This window comes from Otolemur garnettii, unplaced genomic scaffold (genome assembly GCF_000181295.1).
Source record: "Otolemur garnettii isolate 467f Iridium unplaced genomic scaffold, OtoGar3 scaffold00063, whole genome shotgun sequence".
NCBI lineage: Eukaryota > Metazoa > Chordata > Mammalia > Primates > Galagidae > Otolemur > Otolemur garnettii.
The window spans coordinates 10,463,385-10,483,218 of record NW_003852458.1 but is presented as its reverse complement, the minus strand read 5'-3'; the positions used below and the strand labels follow the sequence as shown (position 1 = coordinate 10,483,218).

At 37.9% G+C, this 19,834-nt stretch overlaps 1 protein-coding gene across 4 annotated transcripts in view; it reads right to left on the bottom strand.

Annotated features, from left to right (window-relative positions):
• Nucleotides 1–19,834, bottom strand: part of NNT (nicotinamide nucleotide transhydrogenase) — a 91,017-nt gene that overhangs the window by 44,252 nt on the left and 26,931 nt on the right. For all 4 annotated transcript variants that reach the window (XM_023515010.1, XM_023515011.1, XM_003792967.2 and 1 more), the window contains 3 exons: nucleotides 3,808–3,941; nucleotides 3,327–3,518; nucleotides 2,373–2,526 (listed from right to left, as the gene is read on the bottom strand). In XM_023515010.1, coding sequence (XP_023370778.1) covers nucleotides 2,373–2,526; nucleotides 3,327–3,518; nucleotides 3,808–3,941 — 480 coding nt within the window. The remainder of the gene's footprint in view (nucleotides 1–2,372; nucleotides 2,527–3,326; nucleotides 3,519–3,807; nucleotides 3,942–19,834) is intronic.

The window sequence follows — 19,834 nt, the reverse complement described above, 5'->3', positions numbered from 1 at the left end:
ATTCAATAAGACTGTAATTTTAATTTATATTTTCCTACCCACAATCTACATTTCCAGAGTACCCATGCACAGCCCATTAACCATCTGGGGAGAGAGTTAAAAAAGCTATTGTTTTGCCTTCCAATTAAAAACTAGAGATGCTGTATAGCGTGGTGATTAAGAATATATTTTCTTTTTTTTTTTTTAGACAGAGCCTCAAGCTATCCCCCTGGGTAGAGTGCCATGGCATCACAGCTCACAGCAACCTCCAACTCCTGGGCTCAAGCGAGTCTCCTGCCTCAGCCTCCCAAGTAGCTGGGACTACAGACGCCCGCCACAACGCCTGGCCATTTTTTGGTTGCAGCCATCATTGTTGTTTGGCAGGCCCGGGCTGGGGATTTGAACTCGCCACCTTAGGTGTATGTGGCTGGCGCCTTAGCCGCTTGAGCCACAGGTGCCAAGCCAAGAATGTATTTTCTTAAGTCAGACTGCCTGGTTCAAATCCTGGTCCTGCGGCCGCTCACCAGCTGTGTGATATTAGGGACATTACTTAACCTCTCTGTGTTTCAGTCTCCTCATCCATAAAATGATTACCCATCTCTGTCTTCATCTGGAAAGAAGATAATAATAACTCAGCTCACTAAGTTACTGGAAGGAAGAAATGAGATCATGTATGTGAAGAATTTAGCACAACATGGACCGCTTGCTAAATGCTAGTGTTATTATGGCCATGTTAGCAGAGAAGCACTAAATATCATAATCCACAGTGCTTGGTGTTGGGCATCTAGGATAGAAATCATATCACACCTCTGAAGGTGTTCTTATCAACTATTTAATAAATTAATGCCTTTTTATATTTAATGGTGTCTATTTCTATCATCTGTGTAACAGAGGAAGAGAAAGAGAGAAAAGAGAGGGAAAAGAAAAAAGACAAATACATTGCTATTCAGATAGATTCCTGACACATATAGAAGAAAAATACTTTTTTTAAGATAAAGGAGAAAGTTCAAGGTAAAGGGAAATATAAAACCATTCGTTGGACTATGCCATTGTCATGTCTGATAAAAAAAAAAAAAAAGAAAAACAATGTACTTTGACTTAACAAATCTAAAGGAACCTAGAAAATAAATCATTATATGGGTTGCCCATAAAGTTCCTGTGCAATTTAAATTTAAATGAATGTCTTGCTATATTTTCTTATGAATCTCTAAGAGAAACCAGAGCCTACTCACATGTGTAACAGAGGGTATCCTAACAGTCACCATATATATAGACACGGGGAAAATGGGAAATTACAGCTAAATGTTCCTTTATTTACAAATATGCATTATAAAATTTTACAAAATATTTCTCTTATGTAGACAGAGAAATACAAAAATGTTAAATATAATATGGGTTTATGAATTTTTCCTATTTATGGCAATCTTTGGTAAGCCCTCTACAATAATTTGTTTCTCTTTTTTTAAATAAATGAGTGCAAGTAGGGACACTGTCCCATCTACTCAGAACTAGCTTTTTTTGGTCATTTTGCTGAGACTTGTTCTTTATTCAAGGAGAGTTACATGTTTAGCTTTAAAACATCTGGACTCACATGGGAATTTGGAGAATGCTGAGGCTACAAGAATTCTATGTGCCTGGTTCTGGGCCTTAATTCTTTATAGCTTGTTTTTGGTTTGTTTTTCTTTTGGCTCTAAGGATATCTAAACACTTTTAATTCAGTCTGTGAGAGAGAAACCAATTTAAAAATCAAGTATCCATATGTCAGCTTCTAACAATATATAGCCAGAATGATTAGTATTTTACTATAATTATTTAGTGTTTTCATAAAGATAAATTAAACAAAGAGTTGTGTTAATTGTAAAGAAATATCAAAATTTAAAAATTGAATTTACTGGCTCCGTAACTTGGAATGTCAAATATTCAAGGACTACAACTTGTACCATAGCATTTACTCTTCAAAAGAAATATTTGGTTTCCCAGTCTTACCCAAATGGGCAGACAATCACAACCGAAGTTTTATGCATCAAAAAAAACTATATTTTCACTTAATACCAGCACAATCTGACATACACCATTACACACTATATTTGATATAAATGAAAATAGCAACAATATTTAAAATGCTTTCTATGACAGGAGAAGTTATGGCCTGCATATTATTACCCATGCCTTCATTCCAGGATTGAGCACAGGCCTGTATTTTTTGAGTTGATCGACGCAGTCTCCACCACCACTGAGGTGGGACGAAAAATACGTTGGTGAAAAATCAGGTCTATCGGGACCCTTTACCAATGGAATCCAAAGTACAACAGCATTGCACCCACTCGCCTTGACAATTAACATATTACTGACAAAATTCAAACAATTCAGACTGTGACCCATGGGATCCTCACCTGCTGTATACGCCGAAGCCGTGGTCATGGTCTTCCTGAAGGGCGTAACAGTAGCTGCTTTTTCAGCTTCCAGCTCAGCCACTGTTTTCTGTTTTACTGGAGCACCTTGAGGAATATTTTTTGGTGTGGGAGCCGGGAAAATCACTTCTCCATCCTAGCAGAAATTAGAAAATAGCATTTTTTTTCAGACAGAGTCTCATTCTTGCCCTGGGTAGAGTGCTGTGATGTTATAGCCCAAAACAACCTCAAACTCTTGGGCTTGAGCAATCTTCCTGCCTCAGCCTCTTGAGTAGCTGGAACTTACAGGTGCCTGCCACAATATGCGGCTAATTTTTCTATTATTAGTAGAGATGGGGTCTCACTGTTGCTCAGGCTGGTCTCGAACTCCTGAGCTCAAGCAATCCAACCTGTCTTGGCCTTCCAGAGTGCTAAGATTACAGGTGTGAGCCACCATGCCCAGCCAGAAAATAGCATTTTTTAAAAATCAATTCAGCATTTCAAAACCACTTACAGAAGATAGCTGTTTAAAAAAAAAAAACTGTTCTCTTAAATATAATTTTATATAAATAAATTCATATAATTTGCAAAATTTTATATAAATATGCTTGTGTTACACATACAGAGATACATAATTTATATGTGTAGAATGCAAAAATGCAAATCAAACTCATAAAAGCAGATAGGAAGGGAGAATGTGTAATTTTTACTTTATTTGATTTCTGCTTGTTTGTTTTCTCAAAAGCAAGTACGTTTTCAGTGAGTCATGTGTACTTAAGTCTTTGAAATATTTCTCTTTAAATCATTCTGCATACTTAAACAATTGTATTAGCATAAATCTGGCACATCTATACTTTATTAAAATATATCTCAATTCCAAAATAGCATTCTTCCATAAATAGAAATCCTAAAACAAATTTATATTAAAAACAGGAAAGAACAGATTTCCTTACTTACCTTCATGACTACAGTTCCTCTAATGACATGACCCATTGTTCCAAAGTCAAAGTCATCTTTCACTTCAAAATAAAAATTATCTTTGTCTGGGCTGATGGCTTTCAGGAGTTTGGTGATGTTGTTGGAATACAAGGTGCTGGCTTGAGTGGCCATTCGGCTGGGAAGGTCTGTGTAGCCCACATGAGTAATTCCCTAAATGAACAAAATTATAGTCAAAAAGGTCTATTGCTATAAGCTCATGTTCCTTCTAGGGCGTTTCACATTCATAGTCGATGTGAAATTTTGAAATTATCTTATAAGTATATACGCATACCCACAAATAGACCTATTTCAAAAGTAGATTTAAATGGGCCTATGGTTAACCAAAAAAAAAAAAAAAATTGGGCTTCAATTTCTCCAAATATTTAAAGGAATAAACACCCCTTTATAAATCAGTAATGACAAGAGAATTGATTCACAGACAGAAAATATTTTTTAATACCTTATGAATATAAAGTTCTCCTGGCTTAGTGGTTTCAAAGTTTCCCCCAGCTTCGGCAGCTAAATCCACAACAACTGAACCTTCCTTCATTGACTCAATCATTTCTTTAGTAAATAAAACTGGAGCTTTTTTACCTAATAAAATCAAAGAAAATAATATAAATTATAATTTTCTAAACACTTATATTTTCCTAATTATTACAGTCATCTCTAGGCATTCAGGAATTTAACATCTAAAATTTTGGGGTTTTTCCCCTTTTTTGCTTTTATTAAATCCTAACTGTGTACGTTAATGCATTTATGGGGTACTGATTTAATATACAATGTGAAATGCTTACATTGAACTGATTAACACATCCATCACAATTATACTCTTTTCTTAATAGTCTTGAAATGTACCATTGCATCACGCACATTAGTTGAGGTCCTCCCCAATACCCTCCCATCTCCCGTCTCCCCCCTCCCCTCTCTCTCCTCTTCCCCTCTAGTTTCTGGACTATAGTTATGTTTTTCCATTCATATGAATGTGTATGTGATTATATATTGATGTCATAGTAGTACTGAGTACACTGGATATTTTTTTTCTCATTCTTGAGATACTTTACTAAGAAGAATATGTTCCAGCTCTATCCAGGTAAACATGAAAGATAACGTCTGAAATTTTAACTCTTTTCCATGTGAGGGCTAAAGATCACAATGCAGGTGAGATTAGTCTTTCTCCTATGAAAGAAATATGGACACCAGGCACAGTGGGTCATGCCTAAAGCACTTTGGGAGGCTAAGAGAGAAGGCCTGCAGGAGGCCAGGAGTTTGAAAAGTGAGCTATGATCATGCCACTGCATTCTAGCCTGGGCAATAAAGTGAGATCCCATATCTAAAAAAAAGAAAAAGAAAGAAAGGAAAAGGAAAACAGAAAAGAAAAAATTTATAAAGAAAAATGATAAGCATGAGCTACATAGCCAGTGTAAGGGGAGGGAGCTAAGGGGCCAGGGAGCCAGCCCCGCCACCTGCTTAGCCTGAGTCTCAGCACTGCTCTCCCCAGCTGCTCTATACCCAGTACCATCTACAAAGGGACAAACAGTTCGCTTGTTTTTTCAAAAGTCTATAATAATACTAAGCCATTATGGAAACCATGTGTACCCAAATTGGACAATTCATTAAGTTCACAAATGTTGAAAGTATATTCAATACCAAATTATGAATTACAAAATAGAATATTTTCAATCATCTTCACGAACGTCACCAGATTTTCCAACACATTGTATGAACCTTCCGTAATCTAACACAGGATAACTTTGAGGAGAGAAAGGAAAGTGCCAAGAAATCAAAGAGTGGAATACCACAGCCCTAGGAGCTTTAGGAATCCCTCACACACCTTTATTTCCACCCAACAACTATTTATTTTGTGCCTGGGATGAGTTGAACCCTATCTATACCTGATGCTGGAAATATAGTGGTAGATAAAAGAAAAAGGCCCCCATTCTCATGGTGCCCATTCTCCTCATGGGATACTTCATATTTCAAATTTACAATGTGTTTTTTAAAAGTCCACTAAATGATTTTTCAAGCTAACATATATCTGTATGTTTAACAGGGGATCGAGTTGTCAGTATATTACAATGTTCACATTTCACAAAACAATCCAAGTACTTAAATCAAAAGAAAAAGGAAATAAACTTGTGAGATGAGCAGTCTGAAAGCAGAGCATTAATATCTTATTTTTATTTCTTCTTTTGAAGCTTTCCATTCTGTTTACAGAATTTTAGTTAAAATGCTGCCAATTTTATAAAAGGAAATTGATTAGAAATAAATGTGCATTATACTGGTACATTTTTAATCCACTTGACTGAAATACATATGATTCAAAAAAGAAAAATAATATTTGTTTGTAGCACATGTGGGGAAAAAAGTTGTAATGATCCAAGCAGAGTATTTATGTAGCACCTCCTCTTTGTTGCCTCTATACACTTCCAAAATAAAGCCCAGGCCGTAAAGCGCCTACCTGCAGGCCTCGTCCCTGGAAGCAACCCCTCCAACATGCCCTCATTACTGCCCCACTGGCTTTCTACCCTGGCCACACTGGCCCCACTGCCATGTGCTTTGTTAGATGATCTCTGGTTCTTTCTCTTGAGTCTCCCCAAAGGAGCAAGAATCAAGAGACTTCTTCCTCCAAAGACAACACACATTCCTGGTAGTTTCACCACTCCTCAAAATTCTCTGAAGTATTCCTTCCCTCTGTAGTCTAACAAAGGCACCTTGAGTGCTTAACTAAACTCCACTGAATCATGAGAATCTGAGGAAGCAAACCACAAATGTCTGAGGACTCCTCCCAAAATAAAGGTCATGCTGCTCGGCCCCCCAGTGATTTAGTGCTGTAGATCACAGGGCTGCATCCTCACACAGTGGAAAACCTGCACTGCTAAGCTGCACTTTCCAGATGTTACCAGCATCCCCACCCCCACTCTCCGTCCCAGAGCCTCTGCTCTATTGACCAGCCTCCTCCTGAGCTTTACTGATGTCCTCCCACCTTATTTGTGCCCTCTGCTCTAGGTTGAAACATAAGCCTTAAATGACCCTTTTGGATCCAGGTCCACCCTTTTTGACTTCTGGCACCATCTTTGTGCCCACCGATCTTACAAATTTGATTTGGCCTCTAGCTAATTTCTCCTACCTTAGAAACTCTGGACTCCTCCTTTCTTCTGAGATATCTACCGCTAAGGGATCAGTGCCTAAACTGCGTGCTGCCACTCTACAAGACACAAGGGCCCCAAACCATGTACGCTCTATAGAAAGCATGTCACATACAATCTATTGGTCTCCTCTGATTTTACTCATTCAACCGTCACAGAACAATTGTGCACTGGATGACACAACTTTAAAAAACACAGGCACACATTCACATCTTAGCAAAGATAACTTGGGTTTTCTGTACATCTTATTACTCTGAAGTTCAACCACTTTTAAAACAATAGCTTTTTTTTTTCACACAGAGTCATTTATTTAGGGTACACACTGGAAGGTACCACTCTAACAGTTAAGTTAAATATGTTACTTAAGTCACAGAAAAATATTTAAAGGCATGAAATTATTTTAAATAAAGAGCTCATAACAAAATAGCATGCATATTTTTAAAATTTATATACACGTGTTTCTCACTTACACGTACATATATAAAACGCTACATAATATAGTGTAGCATAGAAGTTTATAGTAAATTCTAAAGTATGTAACATTTAACAAAGCCAGGGTATATTTGGAGTGGTAAAACTAATTTATCTTCTCCTCTGTGCTCGTCCTTATCTCTCTAATGTTTTAATTTTAAAAATAAAAAATTATAATAAGGTCTACAGGGAACACGATGGTGAACATAACTCTGCAGCTGTCTTCAAGCACTCACATGTGGATCAATTTTTTGAAAATTTTGGAAAGTACAGAAACAAAAATTGAAAACAGAAGGGGAAGAAATAGAGCCAAAAGAGAAGCAGGATCATAAATAAAAGTTCCAAATGCCTAAGTCCTCAAAAGGAGAAGTCAAGAGAAACACTGAGAAGATAATTTCAAAATACTGTCTGACCCTGACAGCCTAATATGACAAAATGTAATGCATGATAAATGTGGCATCACAAAATGGAAGAACAAAAAGAATAAGATGATCAGTTAAATATGTACAGTAGAAACCTCTAAGTTGACTGTAACAAACTGGTCAACATATGGAGGTGGTGGCTCAGCATCTGTTGCTCAGTGGTTATGGCACCAGCCACATACAACAGGGCTGGTGAGTTCAAGCCTGGCCCGGGCCTGCTAAACAACAACTACAATAAATATATATATATATATATATATGGAGGTGGTTAACATAAGGAATTAGGCCTACTGTACTCATATGTACAAGTGGTGCATGTTCACTCTATGAAAATTAGGTCAATGTAAAGAGGCAATGTAGGAAGGTAGTCAACAATGCAGGTTCTACTGTATTTGGGTAAAAGTATCTACCCTAATTTAATATACTTAAACTAAACTCTAAGTAGATCAACATTAATTATAAAAGAAGAGAATCAACATATAAAGTGAAAGAAAGAATAAATAAATAAAGTGAAAGAAAAGGAAAAAAAGGAAACCTTGGCTGAGTATTTCTTCAGTCTATGGACAAAAAGATACTTTCTAAATTTAAAGCAATGGAGAAAAATTACAAAGGAAAACATCAATAGATTTAAATATTTTTAAAGTAGATATTATAATCTCAAAAAATTCATAAAAGCTCATAGAAACTAATAAAAACAAAATACTAAGATTCTATCTAACAGATAAATTAACAAATACAATTTTAAAAAATAGTAATAACCAAATAAAAAAAAAGTTCACCCTCAGGCAGAATCAAAGAAATGTGGGTACAAAAAATCAGATACATTTTTGCCTCTTAAATTAGTAGAGTCAAAAAATCATAATACTTAACATTGACGTGAAACAATGAATTAAAAAATCTAGATGACAATATAAACTACATAATCTTGCAAGAAAGCAGAGTTTATCAAGCACATATAAACTGGCTAATACTAATGATATCCATTTATCCAGTAATTCTACTTCTAAAATCTAACTAATCCTAGGGAAATAAAAATGCAAACACAAGAATTATGCAGCAAAATGTTATAAGAGCATTAATTGACAAAAACTAGAAATAAACTAAAAGCCCAACTTTGGGGGAACAATAAAATATGATAACATTCCAATAAGAAAATTCTACAAAACCATTAAAACAAACTTATACAGAGTTCTTAATGATTCATCACGTTACATTAAAGGGAAAAGCTTATGATACAATGTTAAGTAGAGAAAAAAGATTCTATACCTTAATCTCAACAATAAAAAAAATACACTGAAAAAAAGGCTGAAAGGAAATGTAAAATATTAATGTATTTATCACTAAGTGGAGGGATCATCAGTGATCTTTATTTTCTACTCTGTACTTTACTACATCTCTAATAAAAGCCACTTAACATTTTTATAACAAAAATAAAATTAAAAAGTATTCCTGCATAATCATAACCAGCTTCCCCTTTGAGTCAAGAACATGAATTAACAGTTGGTCTTGAGAACTAAGGAGAATTAGAATAACTTAGAAAAAGCATCAGCCTAACCTCTTTATTTAACATGTTGAAAAGACTTCATTCCAAGTCACCTGCCTTCTCTGCCACAGCAAATGAATCTATGCAGTTGGACAGTCTTGCAAAGCGCGTACCAAAACTATTAAAGACAGAGACATAACTAAAGATAGTACAAAACGATGTACAGGCCAGGCATGGTGGCTCACACCTGTAATCCTAGCACTATGGGAGGCCAAGGCGGGAGGATTGCTTGGGGTCAGGAGTTCAATACCAGCCTGAGCAAGACTCCAACTCTACAAAAAATAGAAAAATGTACAAATGCAAATAATGTAACCTAATTGTATGTACCCGCATATTAACCCAAAATTTTTTTTAAAAATAGAAAAATTAGCTGAGTGCAGTGATGTGTCTGTCTCAAAAAGAAAAAAAAGGAGGAAAAAAATGTATAACATAGAAATGAATAAAATAAATATATCCAATGTTTACTACAAATCCTTTAAATATAAAGAGATGCCATGTCTACCCCAGAGACAGTCTGGTAAAGATCCTAGATATAAGAACAAAGCACAAAATGAGAATATGAGGTATATTGAAACATAACTACAGAAAAAAGCAAAAGGCTTGGTGCCTATAGTTCAGCAGCTAGGGCGCCAGCCAAAAACACTGGGGCTGGCAAGTTTGAACCCAGTCCAGGCCTGCTAAATAACAATGACAACTACAAAGAAAAAATGCCCGGGCATTGTGGCAGGCACCTGTAGTCCCAGCTACTTGGGAGGCTGAGACAAGAGAATTGCTTAAGCCCAAGAGTTTGAGGTTGCTGTGAGCTATGATGCCACAGCACCTATGTCTACGGAGGATAACACAGTGAGACTCTGTCTCAAAAAAAAAGGAAAAAAGAAGAAAAAGAACAAAGCAAGAAAGGTAATGTCAGATAAGAGAACATTTTTATGTAGATACAACTGGGATTTTCCTTGTTTGCTAGTCACCCCTATTAAATTTATTGTTGGTAAGTTTTTTTTATCTATTGTTATATTTCTTTTTTTAATTAAATCATAGCAGTGTACATTAATACTATCATGGGGAATATTGTTAAATTTCTTAAAACTATCTCCTTAAAAAAAAGTCACTACAACAGAAAAAATTAACAAGGAGAGAAAAATCTTTAAAATATTTCCTTAGCTGGGCATTGTGGTGGGCACCTGTAGTCCCAGCTACTCAGGAGGCTGAAGCAGGAGAATCTGAGCTCAAGAGTTTGAGGTTGCTGTGAGCTGTGACTCCACAGCACTCTACCGAGGGCAACATAATGAGACACTGTGTCAAAAAAAAAAAAAAAAGTTTCCTGACAGAAGAAAGATATGGTGAAAGATATGGCATTATGTCTAACTTTATGAAATATTTCTTCCTCCCTCATGCTTCATGGACATTAAGTTCCCCTGGTAAGCTTACTCAGTTCCCTTCCAGCAGGAGTTATTTTCACACTTTTGCCAAGACAACTGTAGGACGTCAAGTACTCACAGTCATCATTGAAATATTCATTCATTCACTGACAAAAATCAAAATTATTTAGGGCCTCCCATATGCAGCCTAGATGGACATGAAGAACTTTACTTATAACTCTAGGAGATACTATTTTACAACTGAAAGAATTTGCATTAAAAGGTCAGTCAACAAACAGATCCATTACAAAAAGAGTTGGGTACTTAAAGTACTTGTCTACAAAAATGAATTATAGCTTCCCAGTTGGTTGGCCATTGCTTGGGGTGAGTAGGAATGCCAAGGTCAGTGTAAGAGACTTTTGAATCTCTGTGTGCACCAAGAATTGACTGTGGGTGGAATAAATGCCTCCTGCACGTGCATTGTTTCTTAACATACACAGATGGCTTGGATACACATAAATTTTTAAGTGCTATTGAATTCATAATCATGTATTTTCTTAATAACCAAATACTAAGACACAGTTTTAAAAGTATTAAAATTAGAAGCTGCTAGAAAAATTACTAATTTTTAAAAATAGCTTTAACAAGTTAGTGCTGTTAAGAAGCTTCTGTTAAGAAGCAATAAGTTGTTAAAGCTATTTTTAAAAATTAGTAATTTTTCTACAACACCAAATTCCAAAAGAGTAATGTGGCTTAACCTAAATATTAAAGGCTAATGATCTGCCAGAAATTTTCATTATATATAATGCCTCTCTGAATGAATCAGGCCGTGAGCATCTGAAATCAATAAATTCTCAGATTTTATCTCAGTGAGAAGAGAATCTAATGTTCACAGACAACATTAATAATACTTAAAAAAAAAGAAAAGAAAAGAAAGAAATCAAGAAGAAACCACTAAAAATATTAAGAACAAGACACCAAGATGAAATAGGTTTACCACAAAATTTTATAATGATTCCAAGGAGCATTTGGCATTATTTACTGGAATTATTCAATGGCATGTAATCAGAGGGGGAAATTCCTAATTTCCTGGCCTGTAAGGCATCAAATTATACAGAAGCTCAAGAAAAACTTTCTGCTTTAACAAGAACATAATATACTTAACCCCAAACTAGCAAATAAACAAATAAACAAAGCAAATAACTAGCAAATAAATAAACAAATAAATAATAGAATATATTTATCAAAAACCAAAGTAGATTTCTCATCCACAAGTACTAGGAAGATAAAAATCATTTTTAATATCATTCAGTAATCTATATTAATATAAAATAGAGCAGGTAAAGACATTTACACATTAAGAAACTTCATTATAACAACGCCATGTTGCACAGAGCATTGCTAATATGTACCCAGCATCCACTGCCGTCTTTTGTCCCCACTCTCATTTCCATTCTCTCTACCCAATCCATGAGCTTCAAGCATCATGACCTCAGCAAACCACTCCCGAGGCGGGCCTGACAGGCCTAAGGTAATCTTAGGTAATCTCATCCCCTTATGAGTGACAGGTGTAAGCTGAAATATTTCAAAAGTGCCCTGCCTATATGGATTGGTTCAGATAGGGCTAGGTAACCCAGTTAAGGCTAATAAAAATGAGGGAAATTTGCGAAGGGCTTCTGAAAAAGTATCCTTGCTCTTCACAAGGGAGACATGAGAACTGCCCTGTCTCATCCTTTGGATATTGTTGCCTAGATACCAGTGAGGATGAAGCCAACTCAAAGAGGAAGGCAAAGCTGAGAGAAGACATAATTAAAGAATATGTTTATAAAAATTGTTTTAAGATTTTAATAATTTATCTCCTGACTGGGAACAGTGGCGCACACCTGTAATCCTAGCACTCTGGGAGGCTGAGGCAGGTGGATTGCTTAAGCTCAGGAGTTCGAGAGCAACCTGAACGTAAGTGAGACCCCCATCTCTACTAAAAACAGAAAAAAACTGAGGCAAGAGGATCACAAGACCAAGAGTTGGAGGTTGCTCTGAGCTATGATGCCAGGGCACTCTATCCAGGGCAACAGCTTGAGACTCTGTCTCAAAAAATAATAATTTTATCTCCCATAGATGCAAAATTCTATATAAATGAAAAGCAAAATTAGTCAAGATTTTACCATGACTTCATAGGCTACAAGAATTCTCCAAAAAGGAAAACAATCTACCAAACTTAAAAGGTAGCACAAACAAGGCAATATATAATATTCTTATAGAAACTACAGCATTCTTTGAGTTCCCTCCAGTAAAGGTATATACGTTAGCTACCAAAATCCTTTAAAAATTAGGTGATCAGTATTTATTATACATTCTGATTGTATTATTTTATTAATATGAAGTAATTAAATGATTTTTTTAAGTATAGAACAAATACTATTTATTTCTTCCCCATGTCTTTCAACTTAGGGCCAACTGGCAAAGAGTCTTAATAAAATCGTAACTTCAGAAAATCCAGATAGAAAACAAGTCATATTTCTCCCCAGGGAAACCCACACCAGCCTGCCATCTGATAAATGCTAATTATGTAACTTTACGAGTGGATTCACAAACATTGCCAGCCTTGTGGTCTATCTTTAACATTTCACATAATCTTTGAGAATGTCTGGGCTTTGCAAAATTCAATAAGCTTTATAGTCCCGAGCACCACCCATAAGACCAGGCATCATCAATGGAAAAAGGAATTACACTATCATTCTCTATGCTCAGCCCTACACTGGGTTTTTTCTTCACAGATTTCTCAAAATAAGTCTGCAAGGTAGAAATTTTTATGCCAGTTGCAGAGATGTTACAGAAACAAATCAGCTGCTGAGCATTATAACCTGAACTTCCATCTACTCTATCTGGCTCTAAATCCATGATCTTTCCTCTGATTTCCAACAAACAGATTATAAGTAAACAGATAAAATTACAAAGTGAGGAAAAGGAATGAGGCTGTGAACAAAACTCTACATCTGTTACAGGTTGCTCCCCCCCACCCCTGCTCAGCCATCTGTCTGGGCTCACTTCTCCAGGACAGAGGGAAAGGGACTATCACCAGAAAGGGGGTCAGAGGTTGCCAGAGAGGGCCCCCAGTGTATAGCGCAGAGAGCCTGCTTCTTACGACCCTGGCACAGCATCTTGGGACCACATTATGGACTGATTTTAATTGAGTGAGCCCAAAAATTTTAAACTCATAATGAAAATTAAAGGGAGCGGGGAGAGAGCACAGAAGGCAAGGTCAAACTAAGCATAGGAGCCCTGTGCCTACCATACCCTACGGAGCCGATGCGTACACCACAAACCCATGGAACCCATTCAGGCTGTTGTCCCCAGGACCCCAACCCTGGCCTCCTATGCCCCCACCAGGCTGTCACACTCACTGACCAGGCTAGGATCAAGCCCCACTCCCACAGGGTTGGTATGAGAAGAGATACCCCGAAAGGATCCCAAGCTGGGCAGTGTGGTCAGGCAGGCGGGAAAGGCAAAAGCCCACAACTGCTCACCAGGGTCACGCTCTGATTGTGGTCAGAGTGACCAAGAGGGGAAGGAGAGGACTGGTCAGAGGGCCAAGGCCAGATCCCATCCAGCAGTGAGGGGAGCCGCAGGACCAGCAGAGCCAGAACCCATAAGCTTCCAGGTGGAAGGAAGGAAACCCAGAAGCCTCAGGAGGGGATCCCAGTGGAGGCAAAGTCCCCATAAGTAATAGTCATATGTTGAAACCCTAACACCTAGTACCTCAGCATATGACTATAGAGTCTTTAAAGATATGATTAAATTCAGATCAGTCCATAATATGGGTCTTAATCCACTCTAACTGGTGTCCTTAAAAGAAACTGAAATTTGGAAACAGAAAGAGATACCAGAAATACAGACACAAAAAGAAAGGCCATGTGGGGACACAGCAAAAAGGAAGCCATCCGCAAGCCAAGAAGAGAGGCGTCGGGAGAAAGCAAACCCGCTGATGCCTTGATCCTAACTTCCAGCCTCCAGAACTGTGGAAAAATAAATTTCTGATGTTTAAACCACCAGGTCTGTGGTAGGTTGTTACAGAAGCCCTAGCAAACAATGTAGCTATTCCCCGCTTCCTTCAGAGAGTCTCCACAAAAGAAATGCAGGAAGTGATGTGCACCCCTTCCAGGTCTCCCATCTGCACCCCACCGTGACCTTTTCCCTTCTGGCTGGCTAAAATAGAGACAAAGCCCAGAATGACCTGTGACTTTTACAGCCTCATAACCATGATGGCAACAGTGTCTTAAACTGAATCCCCAGATGACCTTACGAAAGAGAGCTGCCCACCACTGCGTGAGCCTGTTACTGTTAACTGAAAAAAGTGTAAATGTCTACAAAGTCCTTTATATACTTTGGGGTAGATACTTCCACTTCTACAAAGTCAATTATATACTTTCGGGTTAGTCTATTATAGCATACATGATGGATTTAGAGCCAGTCCTAACTAATACTAAGACACAAGGAAGTAGCTTCCTGGGAAAATGGAAGGAAGGAAGCATAGAAATGTGTATGGTGGGAAGTCCTCATATGCACAGTAATTTTATCAGTGCTGCTTCACCAGTGACAGCCTTGGCCTGCCAGTCCTCTTCAACTCAGGGACAGCCAGGGAGAAGAACAGAATGCTTCCCAATATTGCAACATACTTTTGGAGAAATAACAGACCAAACCAGAATAAAACTCTTGTGCCATAAATTTTCCTAATTGAACATGTGCTAAATTGGCCCAGTCACTTACTAAGTGCGCTCAAATACATCCTAAAAGATCAAGACTGAGAAATGGCAAAAGAAAACTCCACAATTTTGGCTTCCTCCTCTTGATGACAAGTTGTCCTGACTGTGTTGAAAGGTGCATAGACAGCCTGTGGTTACCAACGCTTGATGTGGTAACACTTAAGTTGCTCTCTGTTCTTCAAAATTCTCAGAACAAATGAAACTGTGCCGAAGTAATATTATAAAATTCTATATAATCATATAGTACATTTAAGAGAGAGAAGGACAGTAAATGAATCAGATAGTAAAAAAATAATAATTCTAAAAATGTTGGGTATAAATGATCTACAGCATATAGTTTTGTCCTGGGAGATCGTGATGTGTACAGAAGAGGAAAAAAGAACAATCTGAAAAATATCCTCTTAGGGAAAATCGTGTGTAGTCATCAAACAATATTGTCATTGCAGAATTACACAAATTGAGAGTGTCAATTATTCTCATATCAATTATTCCCTTGCCTGAAAGTACAACTTTGAAAAGTCGCCGTGAAAGTCATTCTTTTGTACTTTATTTCCACTCCCCGTGAAAGACGAACCCAACAAGACAGGCAGTAGCAGAGAGAGAACTAATGTTGACTTTCCAGGAGATGTAGAATCCCTCAGGTTCAGTTTCATATATGTAAGGCCTTTGGATACCAGAGGAAAACACCTCCCAATTCTCTAAAGTCATGGAAAATTACCATGAGGGTCCTTTGAGGGATGTATTTTTCAGACCCTAAGTACTATACATAAAAATAAAAAGTAGCTACTCTAATCTGGATTGTACTAAAAAAAAAAAAAATCCATATATATGGCCTAAGGTATTTTAATTTATAATCAAGCAATGAATATCTTCCTAATTCCTGAACAGACTTTCCACCACTTCCTACTTCTGTCTCCTGAGAGGTCTAGCTAAACACCTCAAATTGCAGACTGGGCATGTGTCCTAGTTTTGGATAACTTAAGAAAGCTAAGATCCCAGTCTTAAATTAGCCTCCGCAAGGTTCCTATCCAAAAATGAGTTGACAGAGTGTTCTATCTTTCCTTGGGTAGCATTAGAAAAATAAAGGGGTTGTATTAACCAAGACCTAAGGAAGACACCCAAAAGTGTTAGTTCAGCAACATTTGCTAAGCCACTATTGTGTATAAAGCACTGCGCCAAGTCTTTGATTTATGGCATAAATCTAATAAGATGCAACACTTTGATTTATAGTATAAATCAAAGACTCCTGCTGCCCTCATAGGGAGACAGGACAACTTAAGAACAATGAGATTAAGCACTGTTGTAATTGAAGGCACAGGCAGGTGGCAACGAGTGCAGAAAAAAGAACACCTAGTACTGAGTAGGAGGCGTCAGAAACTATGAAGATGTGGCAACTAAGCTGAGTAGAATTTCAAAAGGCAGGGAAGGGCAGGGATAGTCTTCCAAAGAGAAGGAACAATGTGTGCAAAGGCATGAAAGTATCTTAGCCTATTTGAGGAGATAACAGCAGCCAACAAGACTGAAATCAAGCCCAGAGAGTTAGGTATCAGTTTAACATGAGCCCCAAATCTACAAGTGCTAAATCAGGACTAGAAAATGAAAGCAAATGATTACCGCCAATGAGTGCAAACTTTATAACACAGATATGCAGTGAAGGACTTTGATCTAACTCTCGTTCAATTTAGACACCATCATCAAACGATGCCAGAAACCCTAGTGGTCCAAGACACGGTCATCATTAACAAACAAAACGCCAGGCCTTGCAGTCGCCGTGATTCCACTAAACTGATAAGAGCAAGACCTGACGTGAGGAAGGGGAGAACAGGGAAGCTCTATGACCATATTATGCTCATGATTTTTTAAGTAAGTGGTCACCGGCAAAGATTTTAAATGGAAAAGTTGGTTTCAGCCAGGGTAAACTTAGCACAAGCTCCACAACACTCTTAATTCACTAGAATTTAGGTGAAATTTACCCAAGACACTGTCAGTACAAAATCACCCTACCTCAGAACTTTCCCCTGCCAATTTATTACTCAGATTTTCAACTTGATTCAGCCTATTCCTGGTTAAATATTCTGTCTATGACAAGTCTCTCTAAAAGGGTTCCAGATCATTGGGGATACTAAAAAATCTCTAGTGTCTCCAAAGACTTAAGAAAAAAGTTTATAACCACAGCCTGAGCACTACCAGAGAACCGGGCTGTCTTACTTTTTAATGGTTCCCCCAAAGGTTAAAGGGCAAGGCAGGAAAGTGGGGAGCTTTCCCTTCTGTGTACAGCACCACACAGTGGGAATGTCAGTCCACTCTTACCCTAAAGTTTCCAGCATTAAGTGAAATTCTCACCTTTAACCCACCACCCAACCTAATAAGGGGTCCAGATGATAGCACAAAATATCAGGCCCCATAATAACTAGCTGGTTACAGAACTAGTTCATTCCATGTACAATCTACATAAGGACAAGGTCATTATTATTTTCAAGCCCACTGACTAATGTATACTTAGAAACAGTAAAAATTTACCAACTCCATAAAGTCATTCCCTGAAACTAGCTACTTGCTATGTCCCTCTCTCAACCTTCTCATCCATGCCAGGTCTTCAGTCCAGCCTTCCATGGCCGTTGATCTATAAATCTTAGCTTAGAGAGCTTCTGACTAGGACTTAATTCCTTTTGAATCCACTTGAGGAAAACTTTAGAATGACTACAGCTCTTTAAGTCAGTCAGGAAGCAGATATACCATATCAGCAGGTGACCCTCACAAAGCCTCACGACATAAGCCAATAAAGGCACAATGTCAAGGATGCTGTTTTTCAAAGGACATCTGTACCTCTATGTAATCATTTTTCAAATGTTTCAAATCATTTTTCAAATCATTTTTCAATCATTTTTTTCAATCATTTTTTCAAATGTTTGTGCTTTCAATTTTCAGTCACCCTGGGACTTTTAGAAAAATCGCCTTTTTCCTTATAAAAATCTAATGCTAATCACCTTTCTCTTTTCTCGTTTGTTTTCAAAAACTGTAAGGGAAAAGTCCTTTTCAGCCAGCCTTTTGAGAGCAAGCTCTGGGCTGATCAAGAACTCTGTGCAATTTTAATGTGAAGATCATGGCTTCAGAAAATAGGAAAAAACTCAGTGAAACAGATGAATAAAACTCCTTTAACTAGTCTTCAATACTGTCAAACAAGTTGACCTTTTATTTAAGTACACTGACCATAAAGTACTGATAAGAAAATAAGACACTATGGGGTGAGGAGGAGGCCCTAAAATTCAGTATATTTATATAAGAAGTCTTGATTTCTATCACTCACTTCTAGCTTCATAACCAATAATCAATCTACATGTAACATCCAAATTATCCATTTATTACTTAGTGTATGAGGTGACTAAAACTAGCTTCCTGGCCACCTCAGCTCCCCCTGACTAAATGCTTTAGCACCCTCTACTGGCCACTTGTTGCAACTAGTGAGCGCAGAACTTCCCTTGGAGAGGTACAGCTGCCTCTGAAGATCAGACGGGGGCTACACATGGGTCACGCCATCCCTTCTTCAAGGCCACCTGTGGAAAAGCTGAGCCAGGAGCCCTTGCCACAAAAGGAAATGATGGATCCTTCAGTGTTCTCCTGACACTGCTTGTGCATGAGTTCTATTCTTGTTGCCAAATTTCACAAACACCATCCTGAGTCCATGGTTTGTCTGACCTGCATACATCTCCAGTAAATAAATGCAGACCTCATTTCTATGCTCACAGATGTTTTCACAGCCTGACCCCTGATGACACCCGCATGTCACTCTGCTGCCTGTCTACTTCATCTCTCCAGCTCTGGTGGGATGTGAGTTTCTGAAGAGACCAGCTCACCTATCACCTGGGTAAACAGAACAGAAAGAACTTGTGATATATGTTTTCTCCTACAAGTTCACAGATTTGATGCCAATCAATTCCCTGTCCTTGTGTTTATATTAGTCAGATTTCTTTTGTGGGAGAAGGTATCAGATGAGAGCTTCTCTTCTCCCATGGCCTTATGACAAAGCGGTGTCTAATCCTCCATACTCTCCTAGAAAAAGGGAAGCTCCTTTAGCAGAAGCCCACATCAGCCACCTGGAAACCTTTAAGTTCTCATTATCTGGACCACTTTCTTTCAGAGAGGGAAAAAAGAGAGGCAGAATGATTTTCATTATTCAATTACAGAAGGAAAGGACAAGGGAAGAGATGGGGTAAAAATATAAAAGGTGAAGAATTCGTCACTCCCAGATCTTGCTGGATCAAGCTGCTGCTTACTGATCAGTAAAAACTTAATGGTTTGACATCAATCATCCACTGAGTGCAAAATATACTTTAGAAGAAGATGTTGTAAAAGAACTAGAAAGTAATTCCTACTATCAAAGAGATCATGATTTGGCTGTAAAGACCAACCATGTCAAAGAAAATAATTAGGAAGTTGCAAAGTGTCATATCCATAAGTAAAAACTTACACTGGAAAATCCATAAATACACAGACATAGCCCCTCCTCCCGCTCTCTCACACATGAGAAAATGATCACCAAAATACAAATAACAGGCTCAGCGTCTGTAGTTCAGTGGCTAGGACATCAGCCACATACACTGGAGGTGGCGGGTTGGAATACAACCCGAGGCCTGCCGAACAGCAATGACAACTACAACCAAAAAATGGCCGGGCATTGTGGCGGGCACCTGCAGTACCAGATACTTGGGAAGCTGAAGCAAGAGAATCGCTTAAGCCCAAGAGTTTGAGGTTGCTGTGAGCTGTGATGCCACAGCACTCTACCA